This window comes from Podarcis tiliguerta (assembly GCF_965153285.1).
Source record: "Podarcis tiliguerta genome assembly, chromosome: 4".
Classification (NCBI taxonomy): Eukaryota; Metazoa; Chordata; class Lepidosauria; order Squamata; family Lacertidae; genus Podarcis; species Podarcis tiliguerta.
In genome coordinates this window covers 38,960,457-38,981,958 of record NC_139537.1, presented here as the reverse complement: position 1 = coordinate 38,981,958, position 21,502 = coordinate 38,960,457, and the positions used below count along the sequence as shown (strand labels likewise).

General features: G+C 42.9%; 1 protein-coding gene and 1 long non-coding RNA gene across 4 annotated transcripts; both read right to left on the bottom strand.

Moving 5' to 3' along the window:
• Positions 1-268: 268 nt before the first annotated feature.
• Positions 269-2,523, bottom strand: LOC310676539. Its single transcript, XR_014510599.1, has 2 exons — positions 2,375-2,523; positions 269-567 (listed from the first exon to the last, which is right to left on the bottom strand). It is a non-coding gene; the product is annotated as an uncharacterized lncRNA (long non-coding RNA).
• A 108-nt stretch (positions 2,524-2,631) lies between these two features.
• Positions 2,632-21,485, bottom strand: ARL6 (ARF like GTPase 6). Of its 3 annotated transcripts, none has more exons than XM_083438499.1 (8): positions 21,362-21,485; positions 14,553-14,703; positions 11,914-11,975; positions 10,949-11,017; positions 10,241-10,335; positions 7,979-8,108; positions 4,704-4,759; positions 2,632-3,324 (listed from the first exon to the last, which is right to left on the bottom strand). In XM_083438499.1, the coding sequence occupies exons 2-8, from the start codon at positions 14,673-14,675 to the stop codon at positions 3,299-3,301; spliced, it is 561 nt and encodes a 186-aa protein (XP_083294625.1). In that variant the 5' UTR covers positions 14,676-14,703; positions 21,362-21,485; the 3' UTR covers positions 2,632-3,298. The 3 variants fall into 3 exon arrangements, with proteins under 3 accessions (XP_083294625.1, XP_083294627.1, XP_083294626.1); XM_083438501.1 differs by lacking the exon at positions 21,362-21,485 and adding an exon at positions 21,069-21,320; XM_083438500.1 differs by lacking the exon at positions 21,362-21,485 and adding an exon at positions 21,084-21,319.
• Positions 21,486-21,502: the final 17 nt, after the last annotated feature.

Below are 21,502 nucleotides of genomic sequence, written 5' to 3'. Positions count from 1 at the left end.
AGTTTGTTGCAACCCAATTTTAGCTTCAGCCCATGCTCTGTTACCACCACCAGCAAAACATAGGATTTTGTATTAGGCCTCCAGCACACTCTGGGACAGAAAACCATGCTTTGGATCAAAAGCACAGAAGAAAACATTTGCTGAGATATGACATAAAAGGTTTTGGATTTTACACAGGAAAAGTTAGTAAAAGTGTATACACCTAAAGGACAGATTTGTCACAACCTAGAATTATGTTTCAACAAACAAAATTAAGGCAATACAAGCATTAAGTTCATGGGTGCCTCCAGGCTGGCACTGTTTTATGGGAGAGATTAAAGCACATATCACAAGTTAGGATTTTATAATTAGAACATTCTGTCTCCCTAGTACAACAGATCTATTTTTTAATTTTTTTTTATTATTATTTTTGCTTTTTGCAGTTAGGAAAGTGATATGGAAACACAGTCTGTAGTAGCTCTCAGAAGATAAACTTACTTCCTCTTAAAGACAGGTAGGCTGTGGCAGGCTGAGCTTTACAATGCTTCAAAATGGCCTACAGGTTTAACTGACTCAGACTTCTTTGTCCTTTGGAAAGCAAGGGTCATAACTGAACTTTTTACAGCAACACATTTCAAAACATAAACAGCTAACTCCAATTTATTTTTTTGGTCTAAACATAATTGTTCACTCAGCTTATGTATAAGGTTAAAATTCCATGCCAACAGACTTCTGTGTTAATTACCTTTGGTGTTCAAATATGGACCATCTTGCCTGTGAGTCCTGGAAGACCTGCTTCCCGCCTTGCAGACCTTTTCCACCTGGCCTGGGAGGGTGGAGCCCTGACTGATTGCAAGCTACAAAAGCTGAGGCTGATTGCTGAACAGACTCTTGGGTTGGAATGCTGTTTGGGTTTGTTTGTTGTGGTTGTTGCTGGGTTTTTTTGTATCTTTGTTTTAGATTTTGTTGTGATTTAGGTGGAAATTGTTTAGTTTGGCTTTGTATTTTTAAATGTTTTATTTATTGTTTATGACTACTTTTGTTATATTGGAGTTATGTACTTTTTTCATGTTTTAAGCCACACTGAGTACGGTCGAACTGTGGAAAGGTCGCATGCAAATTAAATTATGTATGCATTTATGCATGTTTATTTGTTGTGATGCATATTTACAAGGACTCTGAACAGTGCCTTCTGTGGTAACATTCTGCTATGCGTTGCCCACTTCCCCCACAATTTCTGTGTATCCCCCAAAGGTCAGAACTCTGTTCCACATATAAGAAGAGAGTTTGAGAAGCATATACTAAGTTGTAACTGTTACCAAATGCCTTATTGGCTAGAGAAGGCAGGCAGGAACAGCTTTTATTATGAACAACTTTCCTATGCAGTAAGGAAAATGCATATTTTTTTTAAATTGTATTTATATTATTATCCATAAAGGAAGAGTACTTGACACCACAAACTTATCCTTAGACCCAATGACATGAGATAAGCTTGCGATGCAGGGCAACTAGTTGCCACACTACACTTGCCCAGCTTTCAGAAGTTGGGTTGCATTGGTAGAAATTGTTTATATCTTACTACTGTGCAGCTGTGCCCATGCAGTTACAAGGCTAAAGGTGGGCAATGAAGACCACAGCAATGAGAGTGATTTGGTTAGTTTAATTCAACATACTATGCATTAAGCACTAGTGAAATGTTAGCGTATGGCAGGGTTGAGCAGACTTCAAGCTTGTCAGATCTAATTTGGTGTTTTAGAAGAACATCAAGATCTGTAACAAGACCCAGGTGCAGAAGACATACTATTAGAATTAAAAAACAGGGCCTCTGAGCCTAGAGATATGTTTTCATTATCAGACCTGAACCAAGTTCAGTACAGTCACACAAATTTCACTCCTGGTTACCTCAGGTTTTCTTCATTTCAGCAGCCTAATTTCATTTCAGCAGTGTAATTTAAGGAGAGCAAGGAACTTTATAGTTCTTTTCATTGTAAAGGGGCCAGAAACCCTTGTTAATCTACTGAAAAATACTGCATAAAGATCTACCATTAGATCCCCATCTACCATTATACCTCTATCTACTGCATCTTCTGTTCACCCCAAAATAGAAAACACAATACTTAATGACATACATAGTTCAGTGACCAGGTAAAATGAAGGACATAATTGTGACAAGTCCAGTAGCTAATCAAGCATCATACCAGTATATATAAGCTACAGGAAGGGAACACAATTTATATATCAACATATATTTGGTTACCTGCATTACTATTTTGGGTGTGGATTCAGAAACCAGATTCCCCACTGGCTGGATCTGGGACGGGGTGAGGAATCCAGGCAAAACTATCTCACTTGAAGAGATCAGACATAATCAAAAGTAACCACAGGTTTGACGTACCTTTAAAATGTGCGAAGTTCAATAAGTTCACAAAATCATGTGTACATTAGACTGTTTTGAAGAGAGGACTGGAACTAGAACCTTCTCCTTTCATAGTAGGAAGCTCATCCAGAACCAACTGTACAGTGCTAAATAGATGGTTTTGGTCTAGCCTAGTTTAATGTAAAAGTCAAGATGTACAGATTATGTATTGTATTAATGAATGAAATATTAGCATTAAAGGAACCAAGCAAAAAAATGAATAATACACTGCAAAGTTTTATAAAACAAAAAAATGATTTAATATGTGTAACAGACTATTTTAGTTCTTGGCTGATATTCAACGTATTATCTTAAAAGCACAGTAGGTATTTAGTAACATATTTTATTTATGAAAATATTGTTTCACTTCTTATAGAACACAATATAGTCCAGTACATATCAACAGTACATAGTATTCATAAACATCCACAACTGCTTATAAAAATACAGGATTGCATGCAGGCTCGGAGTAAACACATTCAACCAAATTTTTACTGAAATATGGTGTGTAAAATTTAAATAGCTGTTTTCTAAGCAAGAGAAAACTTTTACATTCTAGTAAAGGTCCATCTCACTGCATATTTTTGAATGAAACACTGTGGTGAGCACAATCAGGAAGTCAAATGTGATCTCTTGAGCCCCTAACTCAAAAATCCACCAGCATTTTTAGACTACATACAATGATTTTATTATTCTATCAAACCACATGTATTTTTTCCTTCAGTATGATGAATGTGCATTTGAGCTATTACATTTTGTTACAAAAATATTTATTATTATTTTTATTGGGCTTTTATAAAAGCCAACAGAAGAAAACAGACCTATAAAAAGTCTTCATCTTCAAGAGGTCATCATGTACATCTACAAATTATCTTTACGACATTTTCATAACTCATTGGTTTTTCATGTCTTCATTGCCTGGATCTGATCTAGGTAAAACAAATAAAGTTGATGTTAAAATGCTGTTTTTATTTAATTATATTAGCTACAGAATTCTAGTACAGTGGTATCTCGGGTTAAGAACTTAATTTGTTCTGGAGGTCCGTTCTTAACCTGAAACTGTTCTTAACCTGAAGTACCACTTTAGCTAATGGGGCCTACCGCTGCTGCACGATTTCTGTTCTCATCCTGAACAAAGTTCTTAACCTGAGGTAATATTTCTGGGTTAGTGGAGTCTATAACCTGAAGCGTCTGTAACCTGAAGTGTCTGTAACCCGAGGTACCACTGTAGTATTAAAGCTTCTGAACTATTTTATAGAGCCTTGAAATATAAAGTATTACCTGCGCTTCCTTGATAGAAATGTTCTTATGGATCAGCACTACAGTGTGTAAACATGGATCTTCACACAGCCAATATAATAAATGGCACTTCTCTGCCTCTCATCTTTTAGTCTCTGCTGACATCTAGCGGTGTATTTTAAATAAAACACTGTACTCAACTAAGCCCAAAGCTTAGAGCAAAGCTTCTAAAAAGCATGCAAAAGAGCTTGCCACTCTATGTAAACCAGTAATTCCCTATAAGAATATTCCATTCAAAAACAGTGATCACTGGAATAAAAATAAATGTTGATCATATAAATTAATTTATTTACTAAATAATGTGTTATGGGGCAACCCAGTCAGATGGGCGGCATTTAAATAATAAATTTATTATTATTATAATAAATGAAGAGAGACAGTATCACTATTAAAGCCCAAACAATGGTAGATATTAAACATTAATTATGATAACTTACACCAAAGGATAGTGGAGGATAATAATGTGTGATGCTTGAATGCTGCATAAAACTTCTCAAGACTCATTCAGTCAACGAGAGCAGACAGCGAGAATGAGACTTGAAAATGCAATTATCTCTAGACCTAGAAATCATCTAGTCATTTTGAAAATTATCTGGTATGCACAGCATAAAAGCTGCCATATTTTACTAAATATGCTTTAACTTTTTGTAATCTACATCACGATGCTACTTGCTTTCTCTTGTAAACATAAATAAAAGAATCATACATTCCACGCTTATAGCAATGTACTCAGACCACAAGCACTATTTCTTAGTCTTAATTTAGGAGTAACAATACTGCCCATATATTTGCTTAATTTAAATGGTAAGTTTTAAAGGGAGGTATTTTTGCTAAAAATATAAAGTGTAACAAACAGGGATCCAAACAGCCAAGTTTGATGAGTATACTCACTGTGTAATCTGATCTGATAGCAAAAACAGATTGAGGGAAAAGCAAAATGAAATGACAGAAAAGATTATAAAATGAATGGAAAAGGGAAGCTGGTGATGCAAAGCATGATGAAATGTACCTTGAAGCCAGTCTACACCTTCTTGCAAACCTTCTCCTTTAAGAGCATCACTAGCACTAAAATGAGAAAAGAGCAAACTTTTTTTAATGGCACAAAAAAACTAATGAAAAAAGTGATTACATTTTCTACAGTTAGTTAAGACCAAATCATAGCCACAGAAGTATATTTATTGTTCGTGTATGATGATAGTACATAGCACAGACAAACATGAAAAATGCTGAGATGCTTAGCTGCTGCCCAAGCAGGAAACTTCAATTTCCTCTTTCTTTCAACCATATGCAATAAAACAAAATCTAACATGACACCATCACGTTCAGTTTCCCTGCCCTATAAGGAATGCCTAACAAAGTGGAAGCAGTGTTTGCAGTGTCCGGAAGAGAATACAAAAAGTTAAGTGAATTAGCAACATCCTCACAAATCGATGGGAATATATGAGAAAATAAGACTACAAGGGCTGTAGCAGCAGTAGAGAAGTAACTGTAAGCACTCCATTTCTTAAAATATTTCTGCCAATATTGACCCCTCTCTCTTTCCTTTGGCCCGTGATCTCTTCCTCTCTTTGGCTCCCTTGCTTCTGCCTCCTATTTCATCTGCCTCTTCCCTAAAGTCTTTACTACAGAGGTAAGGAACCTTTGGGCCATTGGGCATCTTCATCCACTAGGAGGTCCAATTTAGCCCACAAGGCCACTTTTCCCAAACCACACCCACCCGATGATCAGCTGATGCCACTGGTGACATTAGGTGCTGGACAAGAGGACAGGGTTTAATCCTGCTTTGGCTGCATGCCCTGTGACCACCAGTGAATTGGATTGCTCAGCCAAAGCAGCAGGATTTACCGTATTTTTCGTCCCATAGGACGCTCTGTCCCATAGGACGCACCTAATTTTTGGGGGGGGAAATAAAGGAAAAAATTTTCCCCTTTATTTCCCCCCCAAAACCAGGTCGGGGAACAGCGGGATGGCGGCTCCCCACGCTGCGGATGTCTGCCCGGCGCGCGGGATGCTCTGCTTCAGGGTACCATGCACGCCGGGTGGCAGGCTGCTATCCGCAGCGTGGGGAGCCCCGCGGGAACTCCCGCAGGCTCCCCAGGCTTGCTGATAGCTTCTTGAAGCCTGGAGAGCAAGAGGGGTCGGTGCGCACCGACCCCTCTCGCTCTCCAAGCTTCAGCAAAAGCCTGTATTCGCCCCATAGGACGCACACAGATTTCCCCTTCATTTTTGGAGGGGAAAAAGTGCGTCCTATAGGGCAAAAAATACGGTAATCTTCACTCATCAGCTGATGAGTAGGGGAATAAAGCCTTTTGTAAAAGCACTGTTTGAAGTAACTTGTGCTTCTCCTTTAAATAGGCAAGTGGAGAGGTAAGTGGATGGCAGCAGGGGAGCTAGGGGAATTCTCTCCCACACCCCACTGCTGCTGCCACCAACTACCTGTACTTAAAGAGGAAGTATTAGCTTCTCCAAACAGAGGTTTTGCAAATAATTTAAAGCAGCCCCCATGCTCACGTTTCAGCCTCCAGAAGCAGAGTGGGGAAAACCAACTTCTCTGTTTCTCATCCTGCACAAGGCTGACGTAACTTGAAATGTTGCACACTCGCCAACAAGTTAGTGAAAAGATAACTTTCCAAATAATAGCAATCTATGCCTTTGTCATTGCCCACAGTCTTCTGGAGCAGGTGGATTTTTTTTGGGGGGGGGTGCATAAGGGCTGCAGGCGGAGGTGAGGAAGGAGAAATATCATTGCTTCAGCGGGTCTTTTCCACTGATGGGCAAACACAGCTTGATCCCACCGACTGTTGCTCCACATCAAGCAAATGGCAAGCTGTGATTTGCTAACACTGGTAGCCTTCCAGAGGTATTTCAAGATGCTGAGATTAATAAGATTCTGTCAGTTTCTTGGTTTATCTTAGAAAACAACCCTGCAAATTCAAACACCAATCTTCTACAAATAGATATTACCATTATACGATATACGATATATCTTTATTGTCATTGTCCCATGCAGGACAATGAAATTGCAAAACTACATAAAACTACATTAAAACTACATAAAACATTCAAAACCCCCTAAAAACTTTAAAACCCTATTTTAAAATACACTATACTGTAGAAACCCCTTACGCTGCGTTTAGAACCAGAATTGCATTTGCATAGAAACTGTTTCTCAGGCGGCTGGCCTTTATAACCCTATACCTTCTTCCAGAAGGCAGAAGCTGAAAGAGATCATTTCCGGGGTGCGTACTATCCTGTGCTATCTCTGCCGCTTTCTTATGGCACCTGGCAGCATAGATTTGATCTAAGGTGGGAAGAGTGCACCCAATTATTCTCTCTGCAGTCTTTACAACCCTGGATAGCATTGTTTTTTCCCTGGCCGTGCAGCTCCCAAACCATACACACAGACCATAAGTTAGTACGCTCTCCACAGTGCAATGGTAAAATGCCATCAACAGGTCCTTTCAGAGATTGTTTTTCCAGAGGATTCTAAAAAAATATAACCTCTGCTGTGTTCTCTTCACCAGGTCTTTGCTGTTCTCTCCCCAGGTTAGGTCGTCTCTCAACTCCATTCCCAGAAATCGAAACACCGAGACCTGTTCCACGCACTTCCCCTCAATAATAAGTGGCTGAATATTCAATTTACATTTCCTAAAGTCCACAATGATCTCTTTTGTTTTCTTTAAGTTAAGGAGTAAGTTGTTTTTCCTGCACCACTCCCCCAACTGCTCAACTTCCTTCCTATAGGCTGCCTCCCCCTCTCCAGCTGTGATTAAACCAACCACCGTTGTATCATCTGCAAACTTAATGATCTTATTACTGGGGTATTTGGGGGCACAGTCAGCTGTATAGAGCGTATATAAAAGTGGGCTCAACACGCACCCCTGCGGCGTCCCCATATTCGTGATGAGATCCGCAGAGACGTGGGAACCCAACCTGACCCTTTGGGAACAGTTTGATAGAAAATCTAATATCCACCTGCACAAACATAGTGGAAGTCCCAGGTCTAATAATTTGGGCACCAATCTATGCGGAAGAATAGTATTAAATGCAGAACTAAAGTCTACAAATAACAGTCTCGCATAGTTCCCTTGCTTCTCCAAATGAGTCAGGACAGCATGTAAAGCCATTGCCACAGCATTAACAATTGTGTAACATGACACTGATTACAGCTTGCTTTTGGAATCAGTATTTGTATACTGGTTATCACAGAGTTTTATTCACTCAGTATAAGCATTAGTAACTTAAAACTAATTTTAGTACAAAATGAAAGTAAGCCAGTTTTACCAGATATGCCATGGCTTGTCTTTGATGTTCTCCAAAGCCAATAACTGAGATACTTTTACTGATGACACAGCAAACCTGAGGTCCATCTTGTTTGCAAAGAACAAAATTGGTATTCGTCGGTGTTTAAGATCTAGGAGTAACACAATGTTTTGTTAATCCATTCATATTTTATATAAACAAATTTTTACAAGGCGACAATATGCTTACACTGCTCACCTGTTAATGCCATCTTTTGAAGGTTTTATCCTACTAAGATAGAGACACTGGGCCATGGCATCTCTGGTGCATGTTTCAGTACAGTTCCGAAAGTACCCATCCCCAAAGATGTATGTCTAAGGCTGCCAAGTTTATAATTAAGCTAAGTCCCTATGCACTGTCATATCCTTACTGTTTTTAAGTAAGTGTTTCATTAAGAAGCTCTTCTTTCAAACTTAACCACAGAAGCTGTAGATATGATACAGGGTTTCAAAATCTCCTATGAGATTGTGGCACATGCAGCAAGAATGTAACAAGATATATGAACTGACCAAAATAAGCTTGTTGTGGATTATATCTAGCAAGTACTAAAAGCAGGGAATGATTTTTAAAAACAAAGAGATGCTGAGCCTGTCTGGGAGCCATGTCATCTGCCCTGCTAGTCAGTTTTACTGAGCTCTCAGCATGTGTGTAGCTGCAACTGCTCATTAGAGAGGAAAAGGCACATAAGAAGAGACTTAGTGTAGTAATAGTAGTATTACTTCACACAGGCAAGGATTTGATTCTTGTTCTGAAAAAAGATTCTGGGGCTGGGAGCTGATCATGGTTAAAGTTGCACTTGAAGACAAATTAGTGAAGATATTCCAATCAATAATACAGAATCAGGAAAATTATTTGACAAGAAAAAAACCTAAAATCTAGTTTATAGCTTTGCAGTCGATATACAGTACAGGGTACAATATATCATAAATATTCTATACAATCAGTAACAATTTCATCAACATCAATCTTACTTCATGGTTTTTATTAAGTCTACTAACATCAGAGAAGTTACTTCCACAGATGTAAAATAACTATATTATGGAATAGAAATACAACCATATATATGGCAGTATTCTGTTACTTACAGCTGTTGCTGAAGGCATCTATTTTTAATATAAAAGCCAAATCCTATCTCCAGCGTAGTTTTTAATCTAAGCTTTGAAAATAGAGATCTGTCGCTACTTCTGAATTATACAGTTGTTAGATTATTCCCCCGCCCAATTTCAATGTTCAGTTACATCAAAGTGAATTATTTCAGCAACTACAATGGACCCCATCCCATGTAACATAACAATTTATGATTTGTGAAAAACATTTATGGGAGGCTCAATAACACACTGCTGATATCTACACAAGTTATGCAGCCCAACAGTAGTTTTCCCTCTATAAATATTTTTCAAATTCATATACAAAGGGAACATTACATTCATTATATTTCTATACATGAATCAATTTCTCCTCTAAAAAAGAAAGCTACTGTTTTCTCTCACAGTAAGTATAGCATAAGCTATACTTCGCCTCCTCACGAAGTTTGCATGACTTCTCAGGAGGAAAAACTTTGCATGTGTAGATTTCTACGTGCAAAGCTTTTCCATGAATTTTTGGAACCATGCATGACTGGGATTCCAGAATGAATGGATGGATGGATGTAGGCTTTCCCTTAAATAAAATAATAATAATAATAATAATTTATTTGTACCCCGCCCATCTGGCTGGATTTCCCCAGCCACTCTGGGCGGCTTCCAACAAAGGTGGTGTCCAAACAGACATAAGGGGATTAGCTGAGGAGTCACGCAAGCTCAGGATGGTGCCAGAGATGCATATTTGCAGTCCCTTCTTATGTGTGAAGAGAGCTGCAGGGATGTGTCTCAGGCCCAACCTGAAGGTATTTGCCTTGTTGGTGCAAATTGTCGGAAACCAATGTAGTAAAATCTTTTACTGAATTGCCCACAAACACATTAAGTTTAGGGGACAAATTCAGAGCCTAAAATTTATGCAAGTTCAATTAATCTCTTATTTCTGAAAATTGTTCTGGCATTCTTATATTAAATTAATTTTATCTTGAATTATACTTGTGATACTCCTATTAACAGAAAATATACTGAAATCTTTATTCTAGTTAACTACTGGGCAGAAAAACAAGGAGGTTTTATATGCAAATACAAAGTTACCAAGAAAATAGTTTTTCATGTCAAAGACATATAGTAGAAATAGAACTGAGTGAATGATAAAGGATCTTCTCACCTGGATGATTCATGAGAGTGTCAAGTTCTTCTTTGGCCACAACCATTCTTAGTGTGTCATTGCTATCAATGACAAAAATAATGGCCTGGCAATCTCTGTGTGTCATAGAAAGCAAAGAAGCAAATTAGATGCTTCCTAAAATGTTGAGTAACAAAATGAATTAACAGAAACCTTACTTCAATATTTTGTGTGTTACTGTACTAACTGGTAGCAGCATATTCCTTCTAGATTCTTAGAAAAAACATTATGTTCCATATGGTGGAACTCAAGCTATTTTCAAAACAGAGATGAATCTTTGCTTAGATTTATAAACATAGTACTTCTAAAGCAAGGCGGACCAACTTTTCATATCAAGTGAGCTGCAAGAGTACTTCAACATGGAACCTAGTGCCCTGCAGATGTTTTGAACTCCAATTCCCATTATGCTTGTGCTGGCTGGAGCTGGTAGAAATTGTAGTAAAAAAATCTGGAAGGTATGAGGCTGCTGTAAACACTAGTTAACTTAAAATTAATTATGCATAAGTATTCATTTTTTTATTTTGCAAGCATATGAATATTGTCTTAAATCACAACAGAAGTATCATTATCATATTTTGAAATTACTCCCAGTCACCTTCATAAATTTCATACAGAAATGATGAGAGACTTGTAGTTTCTACATATGTACAAATACTGCAAATTTCAGTCTCACAATAAAAAAGAACTTACTTGTAGTAGTGTTCCCAAAGATTTCTGTATCTACCTTGACCCGACATATCAAACACAGTGAATGACAAACTATAAACAAAAAATATATAAAATTAAAACTGAAATGCTTTTATGACTATGTACAATTATTACCCAGTCTACTGAACATAGTAGCGCTCACTTCTGACTCGTTATTGAACCGCTTATTGATATGCTTTTGGTAACAGAAAACTTCATATTAACTTGTATGCCAACACATCATATTCAATTAAATATCAAAACTGGATACGTAAAAAACGAAAAAGTAACTATTGATTCTTAAGCCAACGGTTGAATTCAAAATAGCACTAAGGAGATCACTCTCTCTACCCCCTACACTCTATTCTGGGGGTTCTCCCAACCTCCCAGAGCTGATTGGTGGGCTATAGCTTCATTGCACTAGGAAGGCTAATCATGCTGGCTCCCACTAGTGTAACTGTTTATTTTCTGACTAAGTAAATTGTTTGAGTGAACTCAGTGAGACTTACCACTAAGTAAACATGCTGATACCAGGACTAATTAGGCATGGGGCCCAGAGGTATCCCACCCTTGCTATAATGCAAGGCACTCTTGAAGTTGAGGCAACTTTCAGAAGCAATTTTATTATGGCATGGGGCACGTTGTTCAAACGGAAAAGTCAACAATTCTGCTGGGCCAGCTTCAACCTGGGAGCTGCTTGGCTCCTGGACAATGTTTTCTTTTAAGTCTAGTTAAAGAGACTCTCCAACACTTAAAATCATTAATATGAAAGGCATAAAATTTCAACAGTACCACTTAAATATGTGATACCTTTTCTACAAGAAATCTGTCTTAGCAATTTGTGATCCCTTCCCCACAGGCTTGTCACAAAGACTACACATAGCATTACATCTCCATGCCAAATCAATACATAATGTCTAATACATAATTATATAGAATATAAACATAATGAAATAAAAGGGTCTTACCTAGATGTTTTAAATTTTTCTACACTGAATCCTATCGTGGGAACAATATCTTGAGTTTGAGCCTTTAAAAGAAAACAAAATCGTCTTTAAAAATTCATGTTCAATTTTAATACTAAAAATCAGTAATATATTCTCTCGAGCCAAATAAATAATAGTTTAAAATGTCATGTGGCATCATATATTTTCCCCTCGTGGTTCACTATGGCTCATTCTCATCATACTAAACTAATGCTGGCTACGTATGTGAAGAGCTCAGAATATACTAAAATGCTATATACATGCTAAGTAGCAGTACTGTGGATATTTAGCTTATTTAAATCAGTTATTTAATGCAGTATGATATTTGTGTTGGCAGCAGAGAACAGTATAGAGAACCTATAGCTACTGCAGGAATACACAAGCTTTTAAGAAACATTGGATGGTGTAAAAGGTAAATGATCCCTGGACGGTTAAGTCCAGTCAAAGGCGACTATGGGGTATGGCGCTCATCTCACTTCAGACCGAGGAAGTCAGTGTTTGTCTACATACAGCTTTCCGGGTCATGTGGCCAGAATGACTAAACTGCCATTTACCTTCCTGCTGCCGTGGTAACCTATTTATCTACTTGAACTGATATGCTTTCAAACTGCTAGGTTGGCAGAAGCTGGGATAAAGCAATGGGAGCTCACCCTGTTGTGCGGAATCGAACAGCTGCCCTTCTGATCTGCAAGCCCAAGAGGCTCAGTGGTTTAGACTACAGTGCCACCTGCTCTCTTATTGGATGGTGTAGCAGTAAGACAGCAGGTACATTTTGTTGGATCAAAACTTAGTGATACGTAAGAGAAGACTCATTAAAATAAACCACGACCAGGGTTTTCTTGGTCTCTCCTCTCTCCATAAAACATGGCTCTTCATTCAGCAACATATTGCAATTCCCAAATTGTACAGTTTTGTGGAGTGGCACAGGGATGGCAACTGCTTTGAGAAGGGGACCTGAAAATGCTGCAATGCATGCAGAGCTCAGCCCATAACCTTTGTACAGTTTGCACATAAAGGTAAAGGGACCCCTGACCATTAGGTCCAGTCGTGACCGACTCTGGGGTTGCGGGGCTCATCTCGCTTTATTGGCAGAGGGAGCCGGTGTACAGCTTCCGGGTCATGTGGCCAGGATGACTAAGCCGCTTCTGGCGAACCAAAGCAGCGCACGGAAACGCCATTCACCTTCCCGCTGCAGCGGTACCTATTTATCTACTTGCACTTTCACATGCTTTCAAACTGCTAGGTTGGCAGGAGCAGGGACCGAGCAACGGGAGCTCACCCTGTTGCAGGGATTCGAACCGCCAACCTTCTGATTAGCAAGTCCTAGGCTCTGTGGTTTTAAACCATGGCTAAGTGTGAACGAGCAAGCATGCAGGTTACTCAGAGAGAAAATCATAGCCACTTTGCTCCCTCTCTGCTATCTGGAGCTGAGCCATGGTTTGATTTAATGTTACATCCAAACCCAGTCTCCTGGTTTGTTTCCCCTAAACCTTGGCTACAGTTTGCAATTTGTTTGGAATGAGACAAGCCACAAGTGAAGTTTTGAACATAATACTAAGCCAAAAGAGAGTTTAGCTGCAGGAAGCATGGCAGAGCAAAACCAGGGAGGAGCAAAGAGGCCACAACTTTTGCTCCAGAGAGATGCATGCTTGCTTGTTCATACTTAGTCATGGTTTGGCTTAGCATTTAGGTGCTAGCACGTCTAGTGACTAAGTACTTAATGTTTTCAATCTAATATGGCTTAACAAAATAAGTGTGACCTTTTCTGTACTAGTTGAAAGTAACAAACCAGTATGCTAATGTTTTGGTTATAGTTGTTTAACACAATAAGCTTTTGCTGAAATCATGACAAAGCATAATTGAAAAGACCTTAATGATATATTCATTCTTGCCCTGTATTTAGAGCCAAGGTATCACAGATACTATTTAAGGAAAAGCTATTTAAAGAAAGGTGTAATAGCATTTAAGAAACATATACATATCTGCATGTGTGCAAAAGGGTGTGTATGTATAAACAGTATTCATTTCCTAAGCACTAGTTGATTCAACTTAAATTTGTTTACAGGCCATTGTGAAAACCCAAACATGGGCAGCATAAATCATGTATTTCCAACTATACAATGGATGCCTCATATTAGATTTTAATAAATTCACTTTTAATCTCTGCTATTTCTGAAATATATCCCCTGAGAAAAGGCCTGGGATAGTAATGTTTAATATTTTTATTTAATTCATTTTTCTGAGGTCTGCTCTGCTTTCTTCTTCATTAGATGGATAAAATTACAATTCTGAACACACTTCCTGGAGAGTAAAGCCCCCTTGAATAGTGGAATTTCTTCTGAATAAACATTGATAGGGTCCTGAAAATCACGCAATAGGAATACCTAAGAAAATTCTCATTTGTACAAGCAGTTTAGAATTATACATCGTATCAAAAAATATAAATAATGTGATCTACTTCCAAAATAGAAAACAGTATATAAAGATGAATGCCATCTTAAACATTAGTATTTCAATATGGTACAAATGAAATCTTTCTATACATGTATCCAAATATGAGCATTATCTTTACTACAAGATCTGGCAAACGAGCTGGTAACATACTAAAAAGGACTACTTACATTAGATGGTTTTAGCTTGTTAATAATTGTTGTCTTTCCACTATTGTCCAACCCAAGGCACAGAACATGAACTTCTTTCTTCTTCAGACCAAGCCAGCCTGCTAGCTTGTCAAATAATCCCATAATTTTGATATAATGGCACAGTCAACACCTGTGTTTGCAAATAATATGTCTACTTAAAACAGCTGAAATTATTGTAGATGGACATGAAGGCAAAAGTCTTCAGATGCTTAATACATATGTAGATACAAACTCCCAAGAGAAAATGTTTTCAATCTGTGTCAGCAGGTTGGTTAATTTAAGCAAGTAGAAGATAAGCTGATTATTTGGCAAGAGTCTCTTGCCAAAGCAGCCTGGCTGCTTATCACTCTGTCTAAAGCATCACTCTTTAGTTCAATGGATACCTGCATTATCACAGATAGATTATTTTGTGCAACCAGGTTAGTGAATTCATTTACAATGATATCTAATGCAATCGACATTGCAAATTCTCTCTGTTTTACATTTTAAATCCTCCCCCCTTTCACATTTTGAAGGATAACGGAGTTTTAGTTCTTGTATTTTTTTTGGGAAAGTGAAATTTGGACTGGTTTGCCTTTCTTTATATGCGAACTGAATTTCTCCACTATTCCTAGTATTTAAAAGAAAGAAAGAAAAAAGCAAGGCCCACTGAATTCATTGGGGCTTAACCCATTTGTAAGAAGGGATGGGGGCTGCTCCCTTTGCATGCAATACTGCACAAACTTGGTGAACATCCAGTCAACTTGGTGGTAGCTTCTTCCAAGGAGACGTGAACAGGACGTCCTGCCCACAAGCCATTTGAAATATACTCAGAGTCGCAAAGTGATTTCATGCTCTTTATTCAGCTCATAGTGGTGAGGAGGAATGAATGAATGTCCCCTCAAAGTATCTGCTTATATACATTATTTACACAATGGGCTGCACATGATTGGCTAATTCTGGAATTCTACTGTAAGCCAATCAGGTTGTGGATTCACTTATATCTGGAGCATGATTGGGTGGTTCCTGCCAACCAATCAGACTGCTGCATTGTTCTAGGACCAATCAGACTGATGCATTCTGAATCCTATTGTTCTAGGACCAATCAGACTGCTGTGATTTGGATCCTATTGTTCTAGGACCAATCAGACTGCTGCAGTTTCGATCCTATTCAACTCAGTACATAACACCCCTCCCCTCTAAGTTCCAGTCCTGCCCGGGAGGTCACATTCATAGTCCTCGAGGTACGCCGGCGGCCTACGTGTGCGTTGCGGCCTGTGGTGTTCCCTGGTCAGGTTCTGGTTCAGGTTCTGGCTCGTGTTCCAAGGATGCTGGCTGTGATGGGCCGGTTTGGTCTGGCGCAACCGGCTCGCTCAGTCGTGGTTCTGGTTCCGGTGTCCTTTCGGCCTCGCGGGTCCTCTCTGTATTTACTGATTCTGCCTCTCCTGCTGGCCCCTCCTGCTCTATGGGCCTCACTGCCGCTCTGTTCCCTTGGGACTCCTCTGACCTTTCCTCCTCCTGGTTTTCTCCTGGGAATCGTCGCCGTATCTGGTCGCAGTGGCGGCGCCAGCATTGCCCCCCATCCGTTAGCACCTCGTATGACACGGGGCCAGTGACCCTGGTGACTGTGGCGGGTACCCATGTTGGGCCTGCCCCAAAATTCTTTGCGTACACTGGGTCCTGGGCCTCGAAGGTCCGGGGGTTCCTGCCTTCCCCCACCACTACCTCATCCTGAGCTCTATCGGGGTGAAGGCGGTCCAATCTGATTGCAAGGCGCCGACCCATTAGTAGTTCAGCGGGGCTCCGGCCAGTCGTTGAGCTGGGGGTGCTGTGCTGTGCTAGGAGGAATGTGGCAAGGCGGTACTCCCAATCCCCTTGCGTCATGCGGCGAAGGGTGTCCTTGGTGGTCCGCACCATGCGTTCTGCTTGGCCATTGGTGGCAGGGTGGAATGGCGCCGAACGGATGTGGCGGATGGCGTTCTGCGCTGTGAAGGTTTGGAATTCTCCTGACGTGAATGCAGTCCCGTTGTCTGAGACGAGAGTGTCAGGGAGCCCGTGGGTTGCAAACAGCCTGCGTAGTATCCGGATGGCTGCGGATGTAGAAGTGGACGGTACCAGTGCGACTTCCAGCCATTTGGTGTAGGAGTCCACCACTATGAAGAATGTTTTCCCCTGAAAGGGGCCAGCGAAGTCCACATGCAGGCGTGACCATGGTGCTCGGGCGGACTCCCAGGACTGGACTGGGGCCCTTGGGGGATCTGGGCGGGATTCTTGGCAGGCCTGGCAGTGTTTGACCCAGGCCTCTATCTCTCCGTCGATCCCCGGCCACCACACATAACTCCTGGCCAGGGCCTTCATTCTTACTACCCCTGGGTGTGTCTCGTGTAGGGCTGTGAGGACCCTTTTGCGGAGGGGCTGGGGAACAACGACCCTGCTTCCCCATAACAGGCACCCCTTGTGGGCCGACAGTTCATGTTTGCGGGTTGTGTAGCCAGCGAATTCTGGCCCAGGGCTGTTGCTGGGCCATCCCCTCCACACCCAGTCCAGGACCCGGGAGATGACCCTGTCTTTCTTGGAATGGTGTGCAACTTCTTGTGCCTGAATGGGGCGGTCGGGAAGCAGCTCCAGGCTCATAACCTCTTGTGCAGGTGCTGGGTCGGGGCCTGTTTCCGGTAGTGGTAGCCTGCTGAGGGCGTCCGCATGGCCCATCGCCTTCCCAGGTCGGTGAATCAGTGCATACTGGTAGCTGGCAAGGAAAATTGACCACCTGAGGACGCGAGGAGACAGCACTTGGGGGGTCTGCTTTTCGGGGGCAAATAAGCCAAGCAACGGCTTGTGGTCAGTCACCACGGTGAAGGGCCGCCCGTACAAGAAATCATGGAATTTTTTTACTCCCTTCACAATTGCCAGCCCCTCCTTGTCTATTTGTGAGTAGTTCCGTTCGGTTGCGCTGAGTGTCTGGGAAAAGTATGCTACTGGTACCTCTCTTCCATCCGGGAGTTGGTGTCCCAGGACAGCGCCAATGCCATAGGGTGAGGCGTCGCATGCTAGCACCACCGGCAGCCTCTCGTCAAAGTGTGCCAAGACCGAGTTTGAGACAAGCAAGTCCTTGACTGCCTGGAATGCAGCCTCCTGGCGCTGGCCCCACACCCAAGGGGCCCGCTTGTCCAGAAGTCTGTGTAGGGGCTCTGCTACCGCCGCTTTGTGGGGAAGGAAGGAATGGTAAAAGTTCAATAGTCCCAAGAAGGCCTGAAGTTCAGTCTTGTTCTTGGGCGCTGGGGCATCACAAATGGCCCGTACCTTGTCCCCAGTCGGGTGGACCCCTTCTGCGTCCACCATAAATCCCAGAAAGTCCACCTGAGGCACTCCTAGTAGACATTTTTCCCGCTTCACCTTGAGACCCGCCGTCTGGAAACGGTGCAGAACGGTGCGGAGGCGGTCCTCAGACTCCTCTGGTGTGGGCCCGGCAATCAACACATCATCGAAGAAGGGGGTGACGCCAGGAATTCCTTTAAGGAGAGAGTCCATTAGGTTCTGGAATATGCCTGGTGCCACGCTGACGCCGAATTGCAGCCGCTTTACCCTGAACGCTCCTCTGTGCGTCACAATCGTCTGTGCCTCTGCTGTGGCCTCATCTACTGGTAGCTGTTGATATGCTTGGGCCAAGTCCAGCTTGCCAAAAATTTTCGACCCAGCCAGGGTGGCAAGGACATGGCTGACCACTGGCACTGGGTATGCATGGGCCGTGAGGGCCTTGTTTATGGTACATTTGTAGTCTGCGCAGATGCGGACCGAACCATTAGGCTTGACGGGTGTGACGATTGGGGTTTCCCAGGGGGCATTAGGCACCGGCTCCAGCACTCCTTGCTCCACGAGCCGGTCCAATTCCTCGTCTATACGGGGTTTCAGGGCGAACGGGACCCGGCGGGCCTTGAGCCTGACTGGTCGTACTGCGGGGTCAAGCTGTAGAGCAATGGGGGGGCCCGTATACTGTCCCAATTTCCCATCAAAAACCCCCGGAAATTCCTTGCATATGGCGTCCACGTCCACTTGTAAGCTCGTGTTGTTCACCCCGGTGACGGCTAGCCCCAGTGGTCCAAACCATGCCAATCCCAGTAAGCTAATGTAGGGGCCCTTGACCACAAGCAAGTCCAGTTGCCGCGTCCGCCCTCGGTATTGCACCCTGAAGGTCCCCACCCCCATTGTGGGGACCTTACGTTTCTGGAAGTCCCGGAGGGTGAATGGGGCCGGCCTGAGTTTGGGACCCCCAGTAGGACACAGTTTCCTTAAGGTCCTTGCCGAGATTATGGATAGATTTGAACCCGTGTCAAGCTCCATGCGGCATGGGGCCCCCTCTATCTGTACCTCTACATAAATTTTCTCTACGTTGGGGTGGGGCAACTGGTATACCTGGAAGTCCGTGAGCGCCGTTGAGTTGCCTTGGTGCGTTGGGCCCCGGGACCTGGGGCTCTTGGATTGGTCATCTGATGCCTGGCGTCGGGTGGGCCGAGCCCGACACACCCGGGCGATGTGTCCCGATTTTCTGCACTGCCTGCACTCTGCGTTGCGGAAACGGCAGGTCCTCCTCTCGTGACTTTCTCCACAGCTTGCGCAGTTCCCTCCTTCTCGTCAAGGCAGCTGTGGTATGTGGGCTGCTTGAGTGCGCTGCTGTACTCGGTGCACCTCCTCCCTGTTGGATCCTGAGTCGTCGGTGAGGTCTTCGTGGTGGACCCTCGGTTGGGACGGCTGGCTCGGCCGTGCCTCTTGCGTCGACTTCTCAGCAGCTTCCGTTGCCAGGGCCTCCTCCAGAGCGACCTGGAACGTTAGGTTCTTCTTAGCGTAGAGGCGTCGTTGCAGCTTCTCATCCCTCAGGCCACCGACGAGGCGGTCACGAAGCATGTTCTCCAGCTCTGAGAAGTTGCAGAACCGGGCGGCTTGGCGGAGAGAGGTCACAAACCCAGTTATGGTTTCCCCAGGGGCTTGCCGCTTTGCGTAGAAGGCATTTCGACGAGCCACCACTGAGGGCTGTGGCGAAAAGTGCCCCTTCAGCTGCTCCATTATTGTTTTGTATGGAACTGTAGCGACGTCTTCAGGCGCAAGGAGAGCCCGGGCGATTTCAAACGTCTCCTCTCCGCAGACGCTGAAGAATATTGCCCTCTTCTTGGCGTCTTCTTCATCGGTGACCCCTTTGGCTTCTAGGAGGAAGGTGAAACGAGAGGCGTACGCTTCCCAGTCTCCAGATGCTGGGTTGAACGGCGAGAAGCTGCTGTTGGTTGCCATTCTGAGTTCCTTGTGTCCCGGAGCTGAAGCCTAGATACACGGTGCGAGGCAGCGGTGCGGCAGGTGGCGGTGCTGCGGTGCGGTGTGTGGCAGTCAGCTCAGCGGGATCCCACCTTCGTCGCCAGTGAAATATACTCAGAGTCGCAAAGTGATTTCATGCTCTTTATTCAGCTCATAGTGGTGAGGAGGAATGAATGAATGTCCCCTCAAAGTATCTGCTTATATACATTATTTACACAATGGGCTGCACATGATTGGCTAATTCTGGAATTCTACTGTAAGCCAATCAGGTTGTGGATTCACTTATATCTGGAGCATGATTGGGTGGTTCCTGCCAACCAATCAGACTGCTGCATTGTTCTAGGACCAATCAGACTGATGCATTCTGAATCCTATTGTTCTAGGACCAATCAGACTGCTGTGATTTGGATCCTATTGTTCTAGGACCAATCAGACTGCTGCAGTTTCGATCCTATTCAACTCAGTACATAACACCATTTCACATGCAAGAGGATATACACATGTGTGTGTGTTTGTGTGTCTCCCCTCCATCCCTCAGAAGCTACTCAGGTGAGGGAAGCAGAACCACCAAGGAGGCAGAGGTGAGGCAGGGCACTTACAAAGGCGGCTTTCCCTGTGGAGTTCCTCCATCCTGACTTGCTAAGATACTTCCTGACTCAGCCCAAGTGACAGAATCAAAGAATATGTACGGTGGGAAGAGGTTGTTGCAGCCTGTGTTCACTTTTTGTAGAGGTCTGGCCCACACACACACACACACACACACACACATTGGAAAAACAAGTGAGGTCCCAACTAAAGAAGAATGGCAACTTAACCTGATGGAATATGCACAGCTTGCAGACTTAACATATAGAATAAGAGAACAAGAAGAACATATGTTTAGAGAAGATTGGAAAATGTTTATTGAATATATGGGGGGGATTGTGTACACTTGAAAACGTTGGAAGCATTAAGATAAATTCAACAGTGTAAATAAGTTTTGATCGATGTCATAATGGAATACTGAATGGTTTAGTTTATGTAAAATATGAAGGGTTTTATGATATGTAAAATGAAACATGGAAAGAGATGAAGGGAAGTCACTGATATTTTAAGGATGTTTAAACGAGTATTCTAAATTGTAAAACAGAAAATTTAATAATAATTATATATATAAAACACACACACAACCCCCCCAATCCTCCTCGCCAATGAAGCTCATGAGGTGAACTTTACCCAGCACTCGCCAACCTCGCAGGGTTGTTGTAAGGATGAAAGGGAAGAAGGGGAACGAAACTGCCCCTAGTTTGTCGGAAGAAATGCTAGGATAAAAGCCATTAATAATACTAGAGTTCCTAACTGCTCGACGCCTGACAAGAGAACGGCGCACCCACCAACCCCCCGCCCCCGGTTCAGGCTGACCCCTGAGGGACAAGCCGTCGAAGCCTCCGCCCGCGCATGCTCCCCTCGTCCCCTGTTTGCCCTCTGAGGGAGAAACAAAACGCCCAACCGCCGCCGGCGCTACTCACGAAGGGAAACGCAGCCTCCGCCGCCGGCCAGGCCTTGGAACAGCAAGCCCCTCCCGCGCGCACTCTCTTCCGACGCCTGCGTCGTTGCCTAGGAGACCGAATCGACGCACGAGCCGCGCCCTCCACGGCGGGGCTCCACAA